Source organism: Triturus cristatus, chromosome 7 (genome assembly GCF_964204655.1).
Source record: "Triturus cristatus chromosome 7, aTriCri1.1, whole genome shotgun sequence".
Classification (NCBI taxonomy): domain Eukaryota; kingdom Metazoa; phylum Chordata; class Amphibia; order Caudata; family Salamandridae; genus Triturus; species Triturus cristatus.
The window spans coordinates 1,785,490,475-1,785,510,950 of record NC_140590.1 but is presented as its reverse complement, the minus strand read 5'-3'; the positions used below and the strand labels follow the sequence as shown (position 1 = coordinate 1,785,510,950).

The following is a 20,476-nucleotide window of genomic DNA, read 5'->3' as shown; positions in this document are numbered from 1 at the left end:
ATTATTATTATTGTCGTTGTTGTTCTGATGTCACTTTCCTCTCAATTTTGATCTGATCAAAAACAAGTTTATGAATGTAGTAGAGACTTACGAGGAACTATTTTCAACTATTGTGTATATGTGGGCCTGTTTTACAAAAGTAAGCTTACACTTCTTTATGATTATCCTATCATTTTATGTGCAGTCTCTGCCACAAAAGTAGAGACTCCATAGTTGTTAATATACTACTTGTAAAATTAGTTTCTTAGAAGCAAAAATTGTAACTTACAAAAAAGCGTAAGTTTACCTTTGTCAATCGGGCCCTGTGAATCTTCTTGTAATCAAAAGAAAACCCTAATATACCAGAATACACCTGTATTTAACCAATGCAGAGGGTCCTGCTTATCATCATGGCACCAAAAGGAGACCTTCCTAATCCTTTCCACTTCATAAACGAGGATAACCCCCTTTTTTTTTTAATCATATAAGCAAAGAATGAATTCTTTAAAGTTCTAGAACAGCTAACTGGATGGGGTTCCATGACACTTTCACACTAGACAAGTATTAGCACTCCTACAGGGTGATCTAGATTACACACCACATATTCCTTTCCAATATTACTCCACTTTGACCAGAAAGCGTCTCATTATATACAAGCATCTGTTGTGTTCTCCAAAAAGATTAGGATCACGTAAATGTATATTTCTTAACCACATAAAGATAATGATGCCCTTTTCAGAGAAAAGAAAAACTGTCTGGTGTCTCTCAACCTTTACAATGAGTTATGGTCAAGTGGAGAGGAGTGTTAAAGTCAGACAGACCTGTCTCTCACCTCCTCTGCAGTTGTTTTTTACAGTCTGCTCTCAAGAAACAAAAATCAAATGAGACATTTAAATATGAGTATTTTACAATGACTTCTAATTTCTGAGAAAGAAAGAAAGAAAGAAAGAAAGAAAGAAAGAAAGAAAGAAAGAAAGAAAGAAAGAAAGAAAGAAAGAAAGAAAGACCACAATAAGATGTGCAATGGGACATTTGGAGAAAGTGTTAAGCTCAGAATTTAGCATTCTGTTTCAGACAATCACACCATATGCCCTCCATCAATCCCTTTCTTCCATTCCTGATGACTTTGGCTGTGTAACTTTATTCTCTGCCATTGTGTAGGCTTTCACCCATTGGTGGTACCTTGCCGTTTTCGTAAAACATACATGCGCTCACAAGCTGCCTGCCTTCTACCAGTACACATTCATTCTACTGGTGAACTATCTACAGAAATACCACCAGGTGCTCTCCCTGATCTACTTTCCTAAGATATAATGATCTTCATCTTGTCCCACCTTAGCTCTTTGCCAGTGTTTGGGTCATCACCTAATGTCATACCAAGGATTTGAGACCTTTTGCATTTCTTCCATGCATGCCAAAAAATGCCAGTCGGTGCAAGGTATGTGCACCACTAGAAATCAAAACTGGAAATCAGATTTCCCCATCATACATGTAGCATTTGCTGGATTAAACCTGTGGGTGTTAAGGACATTTGTCCATATTCACAAATATTGTATCACTGATCAAGATTCAAACCAAAAGAGGTTGGTCAAGATACAGTCAGACTCAATGTCACCTGTCAGGTAAAATAGATTTTGCTGTCAATGTGGTTAACATGAGGTGACCTTAGAAGTGATAGTTAAATGTTAGTCAGATGGTGAAGCTCTTGTTCTTCATTCCTTCTGCTGTGTGGTAGTGTGTTGTAAAGTCCCACTCAAGTATATCAATGGTATGAAGGGGCCTGTGTTGTCATGTGCCTTCCAGCAATAATGGGTGAAGAGGTAGGTAGAGAGCAGGAAAAGTACAAAGTTGTTCTAGCCAAAGTGAATTTTTAACACACTCTGATTTCTATTAGGAAGTAGTATACGTTATAAAGAAGGGATGCCAGCCCTGGATTGAAATCCTGGTTCCAGCAGATATACTCCAATGGCAAGTGAAGGATGGATAACAAAAAAGAAAAACTTCACCAGCCCTAATCATGGAAATCCCAGGCAAGATCTGATTGAGGCAAACTGAGGTTTCAAGGGAAAGTTGATAGCCAAAGCAACTCTCTGGTTTCTATGTGTATTGTAAATTCCTACTCAAGTGTATCAATTGTATGTAGGGATCCTGTGCTGTCATGATCCTTCCAGCAGTAATAGATGAAGAGGGTAGGTAGAGAATAGGAAAAGCACAAAGTTCAACTTGCCAAAGTGAATGTGTAACACACTCTGATTTCTATTAGAAAGTAGTGTATGGTAAGAAGTGATGCCGGTCCTGGATTCAAATCCTACCCCATTGGCAAAGTGAAGCATGGATAACAACAAAGAAAAGGCAACCAACCCTCATCATGAGAATCCAAGGCAAGATTTGACTGAGGCAAACTGAAGTTCCAAGGGGAAGTTGATAGCCAAAGTTACTCACAGGTTTCTGACACTTGAGGAAGATGTGGCTGACCTATGCTTTTTTTGGCTCTGAGTTTGAGTTGGTTCAGATTGTCCAGTATACAATTTACGACAGTGCCTAACAGTTGATATCAGAGGATTTCTCCAGTCTTAGGAAGATTTGGGTGCTGTCAGCATAATTGTAAAAGGTATGCCCAGAGGAATGTATTAACTTTGAAAATGAACTAATGTAAGCTTTGAACATCAGAGATGCTATTGTGCAGTTTTGTGGAAGACCTAATTTTATTTGCGCCAGTGGAAATGAGCATAATAGGAGGAAGACAATCTGAGCCTATTCTGATAGGAAGGAGGTGTTCCATTCAGGAGCTTTCCTTTGAATGTCCATTTGATCTAGCTTGCACTTCAGTTTCTGGGAGTTACCCGATTATTATATGTGAACCAGGAGGCTGATCAAATGTAACTGGTTCTAATTTTTCAAGAAATATTGAGACATTCCCTGTTTAAAAGAAAGTCATTGTAAGTGAAGATTCAATTATAATAAGACCTACAAGTATAGTTATCGCTACTGTACACCTTCAATTATAAGTGAGGTTGCAGAAGAATACCTATGTATAAATAAGATGAAGAGTTGTGTACAAAATATTAGGAATCCCACGTAGGGTGCTTCAGTGACCTTAAAAAAAATTGCAAAATGTTAGAGCAAAGGTTAGGCAGATTGGATGAAGCTACACAATTTTATCAGTGAGTGTGGTTGAAAGCCACTTGGTTATGGTGTTTTGTCACACAGGCATATTGCATGTATTTAAGATGGTTTGCCAAGTGATCAACCATTTACATGTTGACATGTGGCGCAAAAAACAGTACTCTGTCTGTGGCCATGCACCTACCATTTTGAAGGCTATACCTTATCACTTGATGTAAAGGGAGAATCATATCCCTCATGTTGCATTCCGCAGTAGTCTCTGCCCATAAATAACTTGCTTTGACATGTTTTGTGTTACTCCAGGGTGGTCCTAGCACAACTGATGAGATGTGCTTCGCTTTCCTGTATTACTATCCCAGGAACATCATTGCTCTGTGCACAAGCAAAATAGATTACAAAGGGCTGTCGTCAACCATTGGCTTTGATGTGTACAGGTATGTATAATTTCTCATTTCCTTGTGATGTAGACTAACAATGGAGTCTTCTCTGTTTGAGTATCTGCCAAAGATGACATGACTAACTTTCATGATGTTTTTGCTGATTACTGTGTTGTTCCTTTATGACATTTGAATTTATGCAGACGTTCTTCAGACATATTTTGCATTTTGTATCAGGCCTCTTCAAACCACCCAGTCAACTTTGTCTAACTTTGACTTCTGAAAAAGTTGCTTCTCCCCATTTGCCATAAAATAGAATCTTCTGGATCAAGATCATTTACTGAAGATCTGTTTCTCAAACAGATTCTAATAGTATGTCAGTGGCTTATAGTCCATATGCTACAGCTCCCTTTCAATTTACCATAAAAAGGAGAGCAAAAGACATGATTCTGTGAGAAAAAAGTCTCTGGCACCTCAACTTTGTCTAGCAAGGCTGATGATACTATTGCTCTTCTAGACAACAATGGTTGTACTCTGTGAGATTATGACAACAGCTTATTGAAGATTGACCCCAGAATAGATAAGCTGACTTCCAGAAGATTTTTAATGAGGTCATGATGGTCTTGAAAAAAACAATATGAGGTGCAGCAGCCTTGGCCACATTCTCGTCACTCTAGCTTACAGATATATGCACAGAGAACTGACAACTCATTTTGAATCTGCCAATCTCAGGTACAACATTGTTGACAGTGATGCAGATGAGAAAATGCAGCAACTTGCACATACCATTAGAGTTTTAGACCTTCAGAAAGTGAAGGAATAATGAAGATCGCAGGACAAGTTGCAAAGCAGCATTAGAGATCTCTTATCTGACAACATGTTGGGGACACTCAATATCACCCTCAGCATTAGCAAAGACAGACATATATGTAAATGCATTCTAGCAAAGGAAGAGGAGGACATCCACCTATTGCAGCTGACTGGAGCTAAGTGATGCCTCTTCCCTTTCCCTTTTCTAACAGCCACCCTTCTAGAAAGTTGTATATCCCAGCATATGTCAGCCTGGCAAAACACCACAATAGCTAGATGTGTGCTTAATGTAGTGCTGAGTGACTGTTGTATGAAATTCAAGAATTCGCCGCAAGCAGTACCTCCATGAAGATCTGTCCATTTCCATCAGGAGCAGCAGAGAAAGGATGTTGACATCCTCTTGACAAGACCGGCAGTGGAAGAGTTCTAGATCATTGAAAATGAAAGGGAATTTAATGCTGCTACTACTTGGTTTGGCCCAAGTACTAGTTTAAATTCATTCATGATCTAAAAGTAGAAGACAAATGGATCGAAAAGAAAAAATCAGGATACTTCACATATACTACAAATTCAAGGACACTTGATGAGTGCAGAAGGTCTTCAGGATTGTAATAGCAATTATAAGTTATATTCATATAGCGGTTACTGCCCCCGACAAGGCATTGCATGGGTAGTATAATTTAGAGCAATTATGGAATGAGGATAATGGATTTGAAAGGAGAAAAATTATGTTATTTTGTGTGTCATCTGCTAGTTGGGTGTCATTGGTAGTGGACATTTGAGAACAGGTTTTGGGGGCTCATAGTACTAGAGAGAAAGAATGGGACAAAGGTTTGAAAGTAGTATTTTTTATACAAAAATCCCAGAAATTAACTTAAGCATACGCATTTGTACATTTGACTTGGTAAGGTTGTATTGGCTGGAGCGAATGCCTCTATTATAAATACCTATACGTGTACAGAAGCAGTAATATTTAACATGGTCTGGTGTGCACAAAAGGGAAATATGCAATTATTGTCATGACATTTCTTAAGAGTTTTAGTGGCAGGCATACACTCTTCTACATTGCCCCTATATGTACATAGAAGCAGCAAATAAGACATTTTCTGATATACATCTCTTGTGGTGTATTATACATTTTTACCTTATATTAATGAATATTTTTCTAGACTGATTTACAAAACAAACAAAAAATCCTGAGATTAACGGTTGAAAAAGATTAGTTTAATCCCAAGGCATCAGAGTGCCTGGCGGTGGTGACTGCTCTCTCACCTACCCACATCGGAATGACCTGCTTATCAAAGCATCCACTCCTTTGCATGTAGGGAGTCTTTTTCAGCAGTTGAGATCCTACATATCTCACCTTGCAAGTCAGCTTTGCCAATATCACACCAGTGCAGTCCATCTGTGAGAAGTATTGGATGTACAAAGGCATAACATTTTTTCCTTCAAGGATAGACTGTGGCTTAGGCAGGGTAAATGTCCCAAACTCCAAAACACTCTTGATTTAACAAGACAGCCTTTTGTGCACCTTAAAGTCATGTACCTTCATGGTCTATACCTCTGCACTCCATTTAATATCTCTGCAAGGGTGAAACCTGGGTAATTTCCTTAGTGGAAGGTCTTGCCTAAAATTACACATTAATATGCACAAAGCAGTTCCAAAACCTCTTGCACAAAAAAGGGAGACAGACTCATTTTGTGCTAAAATGAATGAAAGCAGCATGATGCGATGCATGTGAGCAGCCATTTACATTATGGCGCGGTACTCCAAGATACCAGCCTGCTCCTGTCTGCCTGTTCAATAGTGTTTCCATGCCCATCCCACTGCAAATGTACCGCCTTCCTGCCAAAGTCTCCTATTTTTTCCTGCTTTACTTTCACTTGAAGTCTACTTCCTATGAGCATGTGAGTTTACTTTTTAATTTTTCCTTGCCTGTCTGTGCTTTGTTTTTTGTCACCATCCCCTCCGTGTCATCATGGAGACAGGCAGTGTACCTGAGCACTTCTGAACTTGACTTCACTAGTTTTATGAAAACTGTCTCTTTGGCTTGGAGCTTCTCCACAGCAACAAATCCATTTCAGCTGACCCTGGAAAAGAAGGTATTGAAAATCGAGGTAAAATAGCATGGCTCCCAAGAACCATAACAATGAATGCTGCTAGCAAAAAGTTGTTTTAAAGTGCCATAGATTTATTAATAATTAGATACACACACTGACTTCAGAAAGTGGTGAGTGCCCACATGGCACGCAAAGAAGGAGGCTTGGAGTACAAAGACAATAAAAGTCTGTCCTTGACTCAACAAAATGGTTGTCACCAACATTAAATGGCCCACAGGAGATTGACCGCAGACCAAATCATCTTACTACTCTGGAAGCCAGATATTTCAATAAAACCTTCTACTGTTAAACTTCTTTATCTGGCTCTGCAGGCCATTCAGTTCAGACACAGGATTCTCTCCCAAGATTACATAGACATTTTATAAGTATGTATGGGTCAATCTGAAAGATCTACCTATTATTTTCAGTGAAAGAGGTTCTTGATCTGGTGTACCCAAATGATTATTAACCCTGCAAATTGGTACCCATGCAGTCCTGGTACTTTTGTACGCGGACAACGCAGTACTTGTAGTGTAAACAGCAAATGGCCTTCAAAGTCTTTTAAATGGTTTTAATTATTTTATGATTAAAGTAAACCTTAAGGTAAATCACCAAATGTTGTTTAGAATGCCCTTTGGCCCTAAAATTTAGAAAGTCTAAGAGTTTTGACATTGGAGGGACACCGATAGAAAACTTTTTTCTTTTAATTACCTAGGCCTTCTGCTTGATCCTAATTTGTCTTGGGAGAAGCTAACAAATCAGAGAATAATATAGATGAGGGCAGCTTGTAAAATTATATTAGATTTGCTAAAAAGCTAGGACATAAATTAGGAGATGATTCAACTGTATAGAAGCAAGTGCTCATCTCTTGGTGTATATGGGGGAGGAGTGTGGGGATGCACTACCATAGCAAAGCTAGAGACAGCAGAAAACACATTTTTATGTAGACTCTTAGACTTACCCAAATCTATCCCAAGATTTATTAGACATACAGAATTGGGATTTGGATTTACGGAGGATTTTATCGGTATAGCCACCTTACTACTTTGGGTGAAGTTATGGGGCACTCGTATGGCTTTTGAAAGATTGTTTCAATCTTGACATTATTTCTGCTATTCCCTGGCTGGCTTATGTTAAAAATGCCTTCAATAAACTAGGCCTTTTTTTTTTTTTAATTCTCCCAAAGGCATAGGCGCGCAGAATAAAGAGAGTGTTAAAGAGATCTTTGCTTCACAAAGAGTAGAAATCAGAACAGTGGTGGCTGCCACCAAGTAGTATGGTGGACTGGGGGTTTGAAAAATATATTAAAATTTAATTTACCTTGCTTCTGGACCCTCACGTCGTCCTCTAAAGCATGAGGCACAGGCTCCACCAAGCAAATCACAAAGTTGCAATGCAGAGTTGTGATTAGACTGAGTGCCATGGATTCTCCCACTATATCGAGGAGGCCTGGACTGCCCAAAAATCGCACTCTGGATTGCCCAGCCGGAGCGAACTCTTTTTCCGACTACATCTTTAGCCACACCACACTCAAATTATGAAATAGTGAACTTCTAGCATAGCAGCCAGCCACTAGGTTCTCCCCAAAAAAGTGACCAACATGAGCTGAAAAACACTCCTGATATGTGTTTCACGAGGTTATGAAGACATTTTAAACAGAAGAAATCTGCCTAAACTGCTGTCAGCTCTACCAGAGTTGTGGACGCTGGACCCGAGAGATTTGATCTATATTATGTTCATCCAGGGGACCAAAGAGAGTCCACAGGATGCAACAAAAATTCTCTTTAGAAATAAAGAGACCTCCAGGTTGAGAGAAGCACAGCAAGAGACCCTGGAAGAAAGGGGCATAAGCCTATGCAGGCCCATAAAACCAAAGTATACATGGCTCCTTGCAAACAAAATGCCCCACCAGCACTCAGGGTCAGTATTGCGCACCTCAAAGGGCTCGGCTTTCTCCCAGTTGGAAGCAGAATGTAGCACAATTTCAACGGATCATGCAATGTTGCAGGGATTCTGCTTATACACAGAACTATGCGTAGAACCCCAGGACCTCAGTGAATTGTGGTGTACCAGAAACTCACCTCAGAACCCAGAACCCAGTATCCGGCTAGCATAAGTGTCCCATTCGTTATCCGAGATTTAGCTCGGCGGTCCCAATGAAAAGACAACCCAGAACAAGCGACTCAGTGTACTCTCAGGAATGGTGGGAATCGGAAATACCTGTTCGTATATTATTCTCACAGCAGTCCACAACAAGAATAAAACAGAGACACGGTGAAAATAAAAAGAGTTTATTTTTATAGACCACGTGTCCTCATATGCAGTACTTTGGCTAATACAAGCAGACAAATGATTATAATTAAAACCATGAGCATCGTTACAATACCATAGAATATAAAAGGAGTGATCATGTTATAAATGACAGTGGATACTACCACCTTCCCTTTACTAAGAAGCTAATATTATTATTATGCTAATATAAGGTCTCTTAGGCTTGAATAGGGGATCCCATACCTCAAAGATCAGCTTAGTGAATTCACATGACAGGAGCATCAGGAGTCTTCTCGCAGGAAGGCTCGTCTTCGGTCTGAATATTAAACATGATGTCTGCAATATTAAAAGCACCAGCTTTCAGGTATTCGCAGCTGCCTGTGTGTTATGGCTAAATAGTGTGTCGATCAACCTAGAGTGGAAAACATGCATTGTCTAACAACCCAGACTGTTTGTCACACCATGTACAGACCAAGGTCGCTGCGCAGATCTCGGGATGGTAACAACAGATTGCTCTCTGTGAAGCAAAGCTCGAGTCAGCAGTTTGTTTAATCAATAACGTGTAAACGCAGTGTCGTGCGCAAAAGCAGCAAGATGGCTTTCTAACATCTAACGTGGTTATGCTAACTTAACAATGCATGGACGTATTAAGGGATTCCTTACTACATGCCCCCTTGATCGAAGCACTAACCAGTAGGGAAGAAATGAGAGAACGCAGAGTTCAATTTCGACAGAGCAGGACAAGGCGTATTCAAATTGAAATCAAGCAAAAAAATCAAAAAACCTCAAAAGGGGAAAGAAAAAAATCAAAAAAATGCTGCTTTAGCCAGCACTCCAAAGTCACAGGTAACTTTCAGGTCATGGTGGAAAAACATAGCGGATGACAGTTCACTCAATCCATGAACGTGTATGCAGCATGCGTAGCAACAGCTTCCAACAGAAAATCGTTGGCACTGCCACTAGAAGTTTCAGCCATCCAGCTAAGCAAAGAAAAGGAACATACATGTTCTTCAATAAGCGGAGCCTCTAGCACGATCAGAGGGCAACCGACGTGTTCCTCCAGATAGCTCATATTCAAGAAGTCATAAGCAGCCCTTGCGATGTCCCAATTACCCAGGATGCCATGCGCCGCACCACAGGCCATAATCCGAACACCAGAACAGGCAAACTCATGAGACGCTAAGGGCCTCATCAGTCGATCATAATCCGGCACCGGAGACACCGTGTTGGTTAAGCACAAATCCAGAGGCCATTCAAAGGGACAATCTAGGCAGTGAAAGACAGGTTGCACGCAGGTGAAGTAGGAATACCGGAAGGATAATCCATAAGCCAGGCTCAAAGTCGCCAATGGCAGCGTACCATAATATTCAAGCATCCTGTCACGAAGAAGATGCAGCCGGGACAGGTTGTCGTGTGGCACAGAAAGAGCAGCCATTTCGTAGTACGAAAAGTAAAAGCAGCACACCTGCCACCAGCGCCAGAAGCAGCAGGACACCGCCAAAGATGCTCGAAAAAATAGAATGAAAAAATGCCGGAATCACACCAAAAATAGTTTGGAAGGAGGTCACGAGGCCTGAGCCCACAAGTTTAAAAAAATGAGCCAGGCCAGTTGTTGACGAGGCATTGAAAATTGTTTGGATCAAAGCTCCAAAATGTAGGGGGAGGTCAGTATTCAAAAGCGCCTGCACCTCAGTGCGCGTATTTGCCACGTGAAGGACAAATGTTTCTCGGGAGGAAGTCAATGGCACCTCTTTTTGGGACAATAGAGCTCTTATTCTGCTCATCTTGTTGAACTCTGCCTTCAAGGTCGGAATCGAAGGCCAGATGGAAACATCCAGCCGCCCATGCGGGGGTGGGAAAAGAACATTATTGCAGCAGACTACTCTCTGCGAAACTGTTACTATATACGGGATTCCCACTAACATCCCGCAGCAAGCTTCATTATTCAAGATTAAATAACTCCCGTTTTCAAGCAGCGTGAAAGACGGGGTAATCACTGGCACAGGGACACCCTTGAGGACGCAGGCTAATTTTGGGGCGTGTACATTGCATGCACCGTGTAACTGAATGTGCCTACATACTACAGAATGATCAGGTGTCGAGGTACACTCTTCACCCTTCAGGTAAACCTCTGTACCGTCTCTTGTACATCTATTCGTAAAAGGGAGTGACCAAACCTCATGCAGGAACGCGGTACCCAGCAGTTACTACCTACCCAGTACATAGTGTTTCATGCATGACGTAAATTTAAAAAGCGCGAAAGGGAGCGTGATCAACCCATGTACTAACCATACGGCTGAATTCAATTCCACCACAGAGAAAGGTAACGGCTCCAACTTTTCAATGTGTAACAATGAATATGTAACATCCTTCATGGACATGAACTGTTGCTTTACAGTAAGGTTAAAGGGAAGGAACAATGAGGTCGTATTCAAATAGTCCCAAGGGACCTTCCCTGCCTTTAACGTTTGTAACGTCCATGCAAACTGCATAACAGAACGCAACTGGTTTTGACCATGGTACAATACAGACACATCATCATGTACAATATCAACAATTGAAGAAACAATATTGTCTAATGTATAAATCCTGGAAGAAAGAGTGTTAATGCTGTTATCTATAACGGCTAATACCTTTTCCATATTTACTTGGTCAATAGCCCTCAATCTAGAAGCCGCTTCAATTTGCGACAATTTCCATACTTCGTTGGATCTGCCACCCACAGGACCTTTAACAAAATCATTCAAATCTATTTTGTCATGTAATTTCGATAAATGAACTTTGACAGACGCCAAGGTGGAATGTCGCAGCCAGCATTGACATAATTTCCCTACAGAGTAGGTGGTTACTGTATGAGAGGACTCAAACCGAGGGTCTACGCGTTGCTGAGTATACCCCGGTTTGAGACCTAGAAAACGACGTTGACAGGTATCGGAACTGCTTTGCCAAATTAACCATCCTTCACTACTAAATTTCGAAATATTGAAAGATGTATTAGAAACTAATGACTGCAAAGCAGGAAGTGACAGATCTGTTTGGTTATCCCAATTTGGGTAAGCGCCCAGATCCGGAACAAAGGGGAAATTCAGTTTTTTAGTAGTGGCCAATCCGAGACAGGTGGTCTGGAAGATAGTTGAATTCAAAAACAATATATGATTTGGCACAAGACAGGCACGATGTAAAGCTTCAGTTCCCTGAACCTGCCACGGTTTGGAACCCCAAACCGATTTAAGATCAACAGTAGCCTTCCACAGGTCATAACCTTTGATTGACAACTCATCCATAAAGGACTTAGAATACAGTAATTTGGTGTGTGTCAGTCTAACCTTTGAGGCAGACTCAGGCATCACTTTAAAATAAAAGGATGCTGGGCTACAAACACTGAAATCAGTAAAATAAGTATATTTATCAACCAATGTAGGTGAACTGCCTAAAGATGGTGTAGGGCAGTGTTCCCATTGGGTAAAATTTACAAAATTACGAAATGTATTAGCTTTATGCAGGAAGTGATTGCCATAATGTTGAAAACAATACTGTTCTGCATAGTTAGCCGCATTCTCATATAAATCTTCTGCATCAAAAGCGGCATAATATTTCAAATCAGAAAACAGAGCTTCAATGGCATGAACATCCCAATCATCAGAACGAATGTTCTGCTTAACCACATCACCCATAGAAACACGAAATACATTAGGTACATTAATGACCTCGGTAGGACCATGAATTTGGAATTTAACAGCATCCCACGCAATTCCATCCAAAACGGGCCAGGCAGTAATATTCACAAAAGTCTGGTCCCTTTTCATGATGTGGGACGAGGAGTGTGGGGCCAAAGTTCCATTGATAAGTCGAATCGTAGATCTCTCATTGAGATAGTGGCCATTCACCAGACGGAAAAACACTGTTACAAATCCAATGGACATAAACAAAAAAACACTGAAAAGCACCAGCCAGATGTATGTCCAAGGGGTAACCAAAAAATGTCTTTTAAACCAACTAGCAAAAACAGCAATGTTCGAAGGGGGAGTGGAGGGCAATGAGTTAGTGTCAAAGGAGAAACGGGACTGGTCAAGCGCCGTAGATTGTAAAACAGGCGAGTGACCATTTGTAGGATAAGCATACTCAGTCTCTTCGGGCAGACCACCAGCCGGTGGTATTAACAAGGGATCAGTAACTGACTGCATCTCGACGGCAACATCAGACAAGGTGGTAGAAGCAGGAACCAACACTGAATTTCTTTGCATCGTCTGGCATGAAACTGCTGGAGTCATACTAAGAAGTATCGGCCACTCGCTGAAGTTTGACATTGTCAATAGAGATGTACCTGTTTTCTTTGCGACCAGGAAGTGGAGGTAAAATGACTGTTCTTGTACCCTGCACTCCAAGCACTGGAACTGGTGCACGATAAGAGGGGCCGAACTCCTTCTTGTTCTCCACCTTCTCACGGACCAGGTCTCCAACTCGGGGTAGCCAGCCGACTACCGGAATCTGAAGCTCAGCATCAGATGTGGAGGGCAAGTGTTCCTTCGAAAGAGTGTCTCTGGCTTCTTGTAGGGTCTGCAAAACAGCACAGTGATCATCTACGTCAAAGGGTGCGGTCGACGCCGCCATGTCTAGACCATCAAGGTCTGCGACAAACATTCTGATTCCGAAGAGCATCATGTATGGGGTCCGCCCACCCAGAGACCTTCTAGGGAGATTATTAAGTGCACGTTGGACGTTATACAAATGGGCTAGCCAATTCCGGCCTGTGCCTAACACGTGCTGTCAAAGATTGCTTTAAGTCACGGTTCATTCGCTCCACCACACTATTACCCTAAGGTCGGTAGGGGGACGAAAATTTGACTTGGACCCCCATATTTCTCATAGCCTCCTTGTAAGCCTTAGAGGCGAACGCAGGGCCCTGATCAGAATGGAAGGTACCACACGCAAAAGTTCCCACAAAGACACGCAAATCCCTGATGACAGTCCGCGAGTCAGCACTCCTTTGTGGCCATACCCAGAGAAAACGTGTGCACGAATCTACTGCAACCAAGATATACTTGTACGCAGTATCAGAAGAAAAAGGACCGCAGTGATCCAAATAAACACAACCAAATGGTTTATTAGATATGTACAACTGTGTCTGTGGTGGGCGCGCAACAGTGGAAGGTTTAATCTGTTGGCAAATGTCACAATCAAGAACATAAGCGCGCGCTTGTTTATATAAACCAAACCACCAGTAACGTTGTTGTAACAGGGATATAGTAGCGGACACGCCGGCGTGGGCTGACGCCAACCCCTCGTGCGCTGCTAATATCAGAGCTGGTCTGCAGTCCGCGTTGGGAATAATTCTGTCACCAACGTCGTTAATCCTCACTAACGGGACGTTATCAGGACTTAAGTGATAAAAATAACAAGGAGGAAAACCCTTCGGGTAATCACTTCCTTTCTCTGTAGCAGCAATAGCTGCCAAGATGTCATCATCAATCTTACTTTTGGATCTTGTAACTGCTGCCACTAAGTATGTAGCCACTGCGGTTTTAGCTGCCTCGTCAGCCAAGCTGTTACCGACAGCATGGACACCAAGTCGTTGGTGACCAAGAGTGTGAATAACATTCACAAGAGGGAGACGTTCTTTAAAGTCTGCCACTCGAACCCAAAGCAATTTATGCTTAATTGTGCTACCTTTGGTATCGCGATAATCGTTTTGAGACCAGAAGTGTAAATTGTCATTGTAGGACTGGACACAATAAAAGGAGTCACTCACTATAAGAGTAGTGACTCGGGGATCAGCAAACTCCAGTGCAAGCACCAGAGCCCGATGCTCCGCCAATTGCTCGGTACAATCACCCAATGACTGCGTATGCACTGCATCAGATTGGAATTCACCATTTACGAATGTACCTACGACAATTGCGCAAGCCGCAGAATAGGCATGCTTTGATCCAATCGCCGGCTGCGCCGAGCCGTCAGTGTATATGACACAATGGTATTCTTTGAGCGGGCGCAAAGACAGAGGAGCCAGATGAACGAATTCATACTGTAAGTACTCCTGAGTCTGTAAAGAGGCGTCAAAGATATAAGTGACATCTGGTGATGTCAGAGTCGTGGCCCATTGTATCCACCGTGGATGCAAAGCTTTAGAATTTGGTACACTTGCTTTAGTCACTGCCTCTAGGGCAGGATACGGTGTTACAACCAGTATCTGTTTTCCATGCGACAGTGCGCGTTCTTTAAGGATCGCCATCTGTACTGCCGTCAGAACTTTCTCGACAGTGGAAAAACGTAATTCAGCAGAGGTGTACCAGTGTGATTTATATGCAATGGGGACTGTATCGCCCTCATTGAACGTCAAATACGTGAAACCCACTGCGCCTGGCACTATTCTTATTACCAGGTTAGTGCGGTTATCACGTGTCAGCAAGTATTGTGAAGCAAGAAGATCAGCCTGTAAAGACTGTAAAATAGCAGAATGTTCTAGCTGCCAGCTAGACTTCGAAAAAGAAGGTTGTACCAAGGCGTAAAGCGGCTTGATACGCTGGACATAATCAGGAATATACGTACGGCCGAAATTCAGAAAGCCCAGCAGAGATTGTAATTTTTTCAGTGTTGTAGGAGCACGCAAGCATGCGCACTTCTCCAGAAAGTGAGGAGCCAATCCCTTACCTTCATTGTTGAGCTCGTAGCCCAAAAACAACACTGTATATTCAGCGATGTGAGACTTCGCAAAATTAAATTTGTAGCCATAGTCTGCAAAACTCACTATTATATTGTCAACTCGAGACAGATGTGGCATCAGCTCATCATCCGTGAGGTAGATATCGTCAACATAGGAGTATGCGTCGGGGTCTATTCTCTCTAAGAGAGAGACCACGCGAGCGGAAAAGATGCCAGGGCTGTGTTTATAGCCCATGGCTAATCTTGTGAACTGTTTTTGTTTGCCGCCCGAAGTAAACGCCGTCCACTGGCTACTCAGTGTGGACAGGTTATGACTAAAAAAGCCATTGGAGATGTCAAGTGTCGTTTTAAATCTCTTACGCACGAGACTGTCGACAAGAGCCGAGCTGTGAGTATTTTGTACCGCGCAGGTCCGGCAATGCGAATTTAAGTGTCGGTAATCCAAAACTAAACGGTACGACCCGTCAGGCTTCGTCACAGTGAATAAAGGGTTATTCATAGGTGACACACAAGTTTCAATAACACCCTGATATTCCAATTGTTCAAGGATTGCTGCGACGTGCGGTCTAGCTTCACGACGCATGGGATATTGGGGTTGAGGCTGGGGCATGGACCGCAATGGAATCTCATGGCAGGGGGACAACCTGTCCCATCCCACTTGAGTATGATACACCGCCGGCGCAAGCGCCAGCGCCCACTCCTCAGCGTACACTTCAGCCTGGTCCTTAGGCACTGTGTGCGCAAAGGACGGGAGGATTACCTCCTCCCCTCTAGGAGCTTCTAAAATGAAAGCTGGGGGCCAATCTGCCTCCGCTAGGAGGATATCATAGGTGGTAGTCAGATTATCCCAAAAAATCCCCTTTATTGTACGTTGTATGTCACCCTCAATCAGTAAGACTATTTCATAAAGTCTGTCTGGGGGAGCCACTCTGGTGTCAGCTGTTTCAACAGTAACCAATATATCAGTTGCTGTCGCCGCCAGAAATGGACGCAGAGCTTGACGGACTATGGTAATTTCCGCTGCGCTGTCCAGGAGCGTCAGCGCCCATGTCCGGTTCCGAAGCTGTGTCCGCACTATCTGAGGCATACCTTGCCGTCAGAGCAGCCACTTTCTTCTTCTGAAACGGGGGTCTTTGTCGTGCGAATTCGTCCTGCTTGCCTTTACCCTCAGTCTGCCGGGGTTGGTCACGTGCTTGTGGAGCACCCCGACCTTTGCCACCGCCTCCGCCACCGGACTGTGAAGTCGATGTTTCCTGTGAAAAACGAGGAGAACGTTGTTCAGAAACCTGAAATCTATCAGGAGACTTAATAGTAGCACGATCACGCAGATCATAAGTGCGCTCACTACCTGACTGAACGGGAGAGGCAGGCCGAGATCCCTGTTTCTGCTGCTGCTTTCCCTGTTGTTTTGACCGCCAACTTTGTTTCGGAAAGGCTGGACGGTCATCCTTACCAGAGGCTTCCGCCTTACCCTGCTGCTTAATTTCGGGAGTTTTGATCACAGGTTTAACTCCTAAAGAGGTACGACCCAAATCTCTGTACGCCGACGAGATTATTTTCGCAAACTCCCGCGGCTTATCCTCATCAGCAACTTTCTTCAGTTCATTACGAGCTTGGAACTGCATAGCATCACCCTTAAGGTTACACATTATCATGGTAGCCACCAGGTCAAACTGTCCGAGGAGCCGCATGCCTAATTCTATCGCAGACTCCGCTCCGTGGTTATCTTGAACACGTTTAATAACGGAGGGCAGCACCGACATAGACGGAGTGCCAAAGCACTGCGAGTACGTCGCTGCAAAGACCTTGCCCCAGTTCACACAATCATCAATGTCGGGTACCAAGTCCTTAGGCAAACTAATGGTAAGGATCCTGTGTTTCTCCACAGGAGATGTATTTGGGTAAACCGCTTCTATCTGGTCAAATTTTTCAGCAAGCCAAAAAGGGAAATCATCCCGATTTTGGGGGCGCTTGCCCATAACAGAATTAACCATAACAGGACTAATGACCACCGCGTGGTGGTCAGTAGGCTGTCCCGCAACAGCAGGTGCCCCCGCCTGCACATTGCGCGACACGTACTGCACCAACGTCCTGTATACTGTAATAAGGGCAGTGTGTAGTACACGCAATTCAGCCACCGTCACCGTGAGGTAACGGGGATGAGGCGTAAATCCGGCTAGTACCGGCCAAGTGGCCCCTGCAATTGATAAAGGGCCCATTCTCGGCGGTATAACCGCATGGGGAAGGGCGCCATTAAACCAAATAAGATGCTGCCAAGCAGATATTGGTATTTCCTGTGTCCTATACGGTGTATAGTTCGCTGGTACGGCAGTGGCAGTGTAAGAATGAAAGGAGTTATCGTCCTCACTCACTGCCGGCAGCGTCACCCAAGAGTAGAACAACTCATAAGGATGAGCCGCATCGGCTCCTACCACAAAGATGACGTTCATACCAGTGTCCGGCACCCCATACTGCGTCAAATGACGTTTCAGAGCTGCACGGCTATGCGCCGCTATTTCTACCGACATAAGGACAAGCTACACTCGAAGTAATCAGTAGCACAAGGGTTCAATAACCTTTTTAATGATCAAGCTTGAAGAAACCTATATCAATAGAAATAGGTAGGTTTAAATCCGTCAGACTTGTTATCCGGAAACAAGAATGAGGGTGTTGTGGACTAATATAAGCACTACTAAGGCGTTTCAACTCATAGACCAAACGTTAGGTGCGCCATGTTGCAGGGATTCTGCTTATACACAGAACTATGCGTAGAATCCCAGGACCTCAGTGAATTGTGGTGTACCAGAAACTCACCTCAGAACCCAGAACCCAGTATCCGGCTAGCATAAGTGTCCCATTCGTTATCCGAGATTTAGCTCGGCGGTCCCAATGAAAACTCTCACCCTGGCACATAAAGCCTTGCACACATCTGGAGCAAAATATCTTCAGAAAAGGCTGTCCTTTTACCGTCCTGCCAGATCGCTTAGGTCTGAAGCCTTGTTTCTTGCTGCAGTGCCCCGCGTGAAGAGAGCTCGCATCGGTGGCCGCTCCTTTAAATTATTAGCGCCTCAGCTGTGGAACAAATTGCCTGTGTCCCTGCGCAGCACCCCTAACCTGTTGGCCTTTAGGAAGGGGCTTAAAACTTGGCTTTTCACTTCTTAGTTTCAGGTCCTTTCCGGTTTCCTCTTTTTTTGTTTTTGTTCATTTTTCCTGTTGTGTTTTGAGATTAGTGTGCAATTCAAAGCGTCGGGACACTCTTTCGAGTAGCCGTACGCTATACAAAAAACCTGTATAACATAACATAACATAACATAACATAACCCAGAACAAGCGACTCAGTGTATTCTCAGGAATGGTGGGAATCGGAAATACCTGTTCGTATATTATTCTCACAGCAGTCCACAACAAGAATAAAACAGAGACACGGTGAAAATAAAAAGAGTTTATTTTTATAGACCACGTGTCCTCATATGCAGTACTTTGGCTAATACAAGCAGACAAATGATTATAATTAAAACCATGAGCATCGTTACAATACCATAGAATATAAAAGGAGTGATCATGTTATAAATGACAGTGGATACTACCACCTTCCCTTTACTAAGAAGCTAATATTATTATTATGCTAATAAAAGGTCTCTTAGGCTTGAATAGGGGACCCCATACCTCAAAGATCAGCTTTCACATCACAGGAGCATCAGGAGTCTTCTCGCAGGAAGGCTCGTCTTCGGTCTGAATATTAAACATGATGTCTGCAATATTAAAAGCACCAGCTTTCAGGTATTCACAGTTGCCTGTGTGTTATGGCTAAATAGTGGGTCGATCAACCTAGAGTGGAAAACATGCATTGTCTAACAACCCAGACTGTTTGTCACACCATGTACAGACCAAGGTCGCTGCGCAGAGCTCGGGATGGTAACAACAGATTGCTCTCTGTGAAGCAAAGCTCGAGTCAGCAGTTTGTTTAATCAATAACGTGTAAACGCAGTGTCGTGCGCAAAAGCAGCAAGATGGCTTTCTAACATCTAACGTGGTTATGCTAACTTAACAATGCATGGACGTATTAAGGGATTCCTTACTACAGCAACACATAAAAGAGTGTGCCGCCTCACAAAAAAACAGCCACTGAACTTTGCGAAATGCTCCAGGGAATAGGAGCCTCCAGACTTCCATGAAACAAATAGTTAAGTCAGTATTGCAACTGTGTTCATGGAATGTACGTGGCCTAAGCTTCCTTTTGAAGGACAACTCAGCTCTTAAGGAAATATTCTCTAAAGACATAATTTGCCTTCAAGAAACCTGGCAATTAGCACACAAGTCCTAGCCTGAACACAATGAAAACTGTGCATTTGCCTTCCCCTCTACATCAGGGGCACATGAGCCAGGAGGTCCATAAATCTCTTGAGATGGCGATGTCAATCATGGAACTTGTTGCAGAAGCTTGCATCCTGCTTCGGCTTGCAGTAACATCATTCACTGACCAAAAAAGGGCCCATCGCTAATCATAGGAAGCATATACATAATTCCGAAGCAACCCAAAAATAAATTAATCATGCTGGAGATGTTATAACTCATTAAGGCTCTATGCCAACAACATCCTGGCAGGAGATTTTAATATGTTTTTGCTAGGGACATCCCACACGTCCCCTGGGCAATCATTGGAATATTTTGGGATTGTGCCAAGTCTCCCTAAGAGAGATAACCCTGGTCAGAAATGTGCCTCTGCTTTAAATGCCTTGGATCTACAAACCATAAGTGGAAGGGGAAGTAAGGAGCTGGCTAATTGACAATATCTGGGTCCCTTCTCAGTATTTCACCCATATAAGCATTTTCAGGTTTGCCACTCCCCAATTAGCGACCACGCTTTTCTCCTATGCTCCATCCATAGAGAGACTTTGAAATTACAGCAATTACAACTAGTTTGTAGAGAAGCTGGCACTTGTGGGATACAAAGAATAAAATGGTTTGTGAATCTGACCCAGGGAGATTTGGCAGAACTGCAAAGTAAAACATCTTCCTAAAGGTGGCAAATTCTTAGGACTAGATTATTGGTAAAATTGCTACACAATCCCCAAACAACAGGTAGAGCTCGCTACAAAAATGAAACCAATAATTCTGTACTAATGCCTTTGAAGTGTGACAAACTCCGGTGG

At 42.9% G+C, this 20,476-nt stretch overlaps 1 protein-coding gene across 1 annotated transcript in view; it reads left to right on the top strand.

The window, feature by feature from the left end:
- The window catches only part of LOC146813123 (putative DBH-like monooxygenase protein 2), a 162,985-nt gene that overhangs the window by 128,476 nt on the left and 14,033 nt on the right, over positions 1-20,476 (top strand). Inside the window, exon 11 of the mRNA XM_085614705.1 lies at positions 3,409-3,539. Coding sequence (XP_085470831.1) covers positions 3,409-3,539 — 131 coding nt within the window. The remainder of the gene's footprint in view (positions 1-3,408; positions 3,540-20,476) is intronic.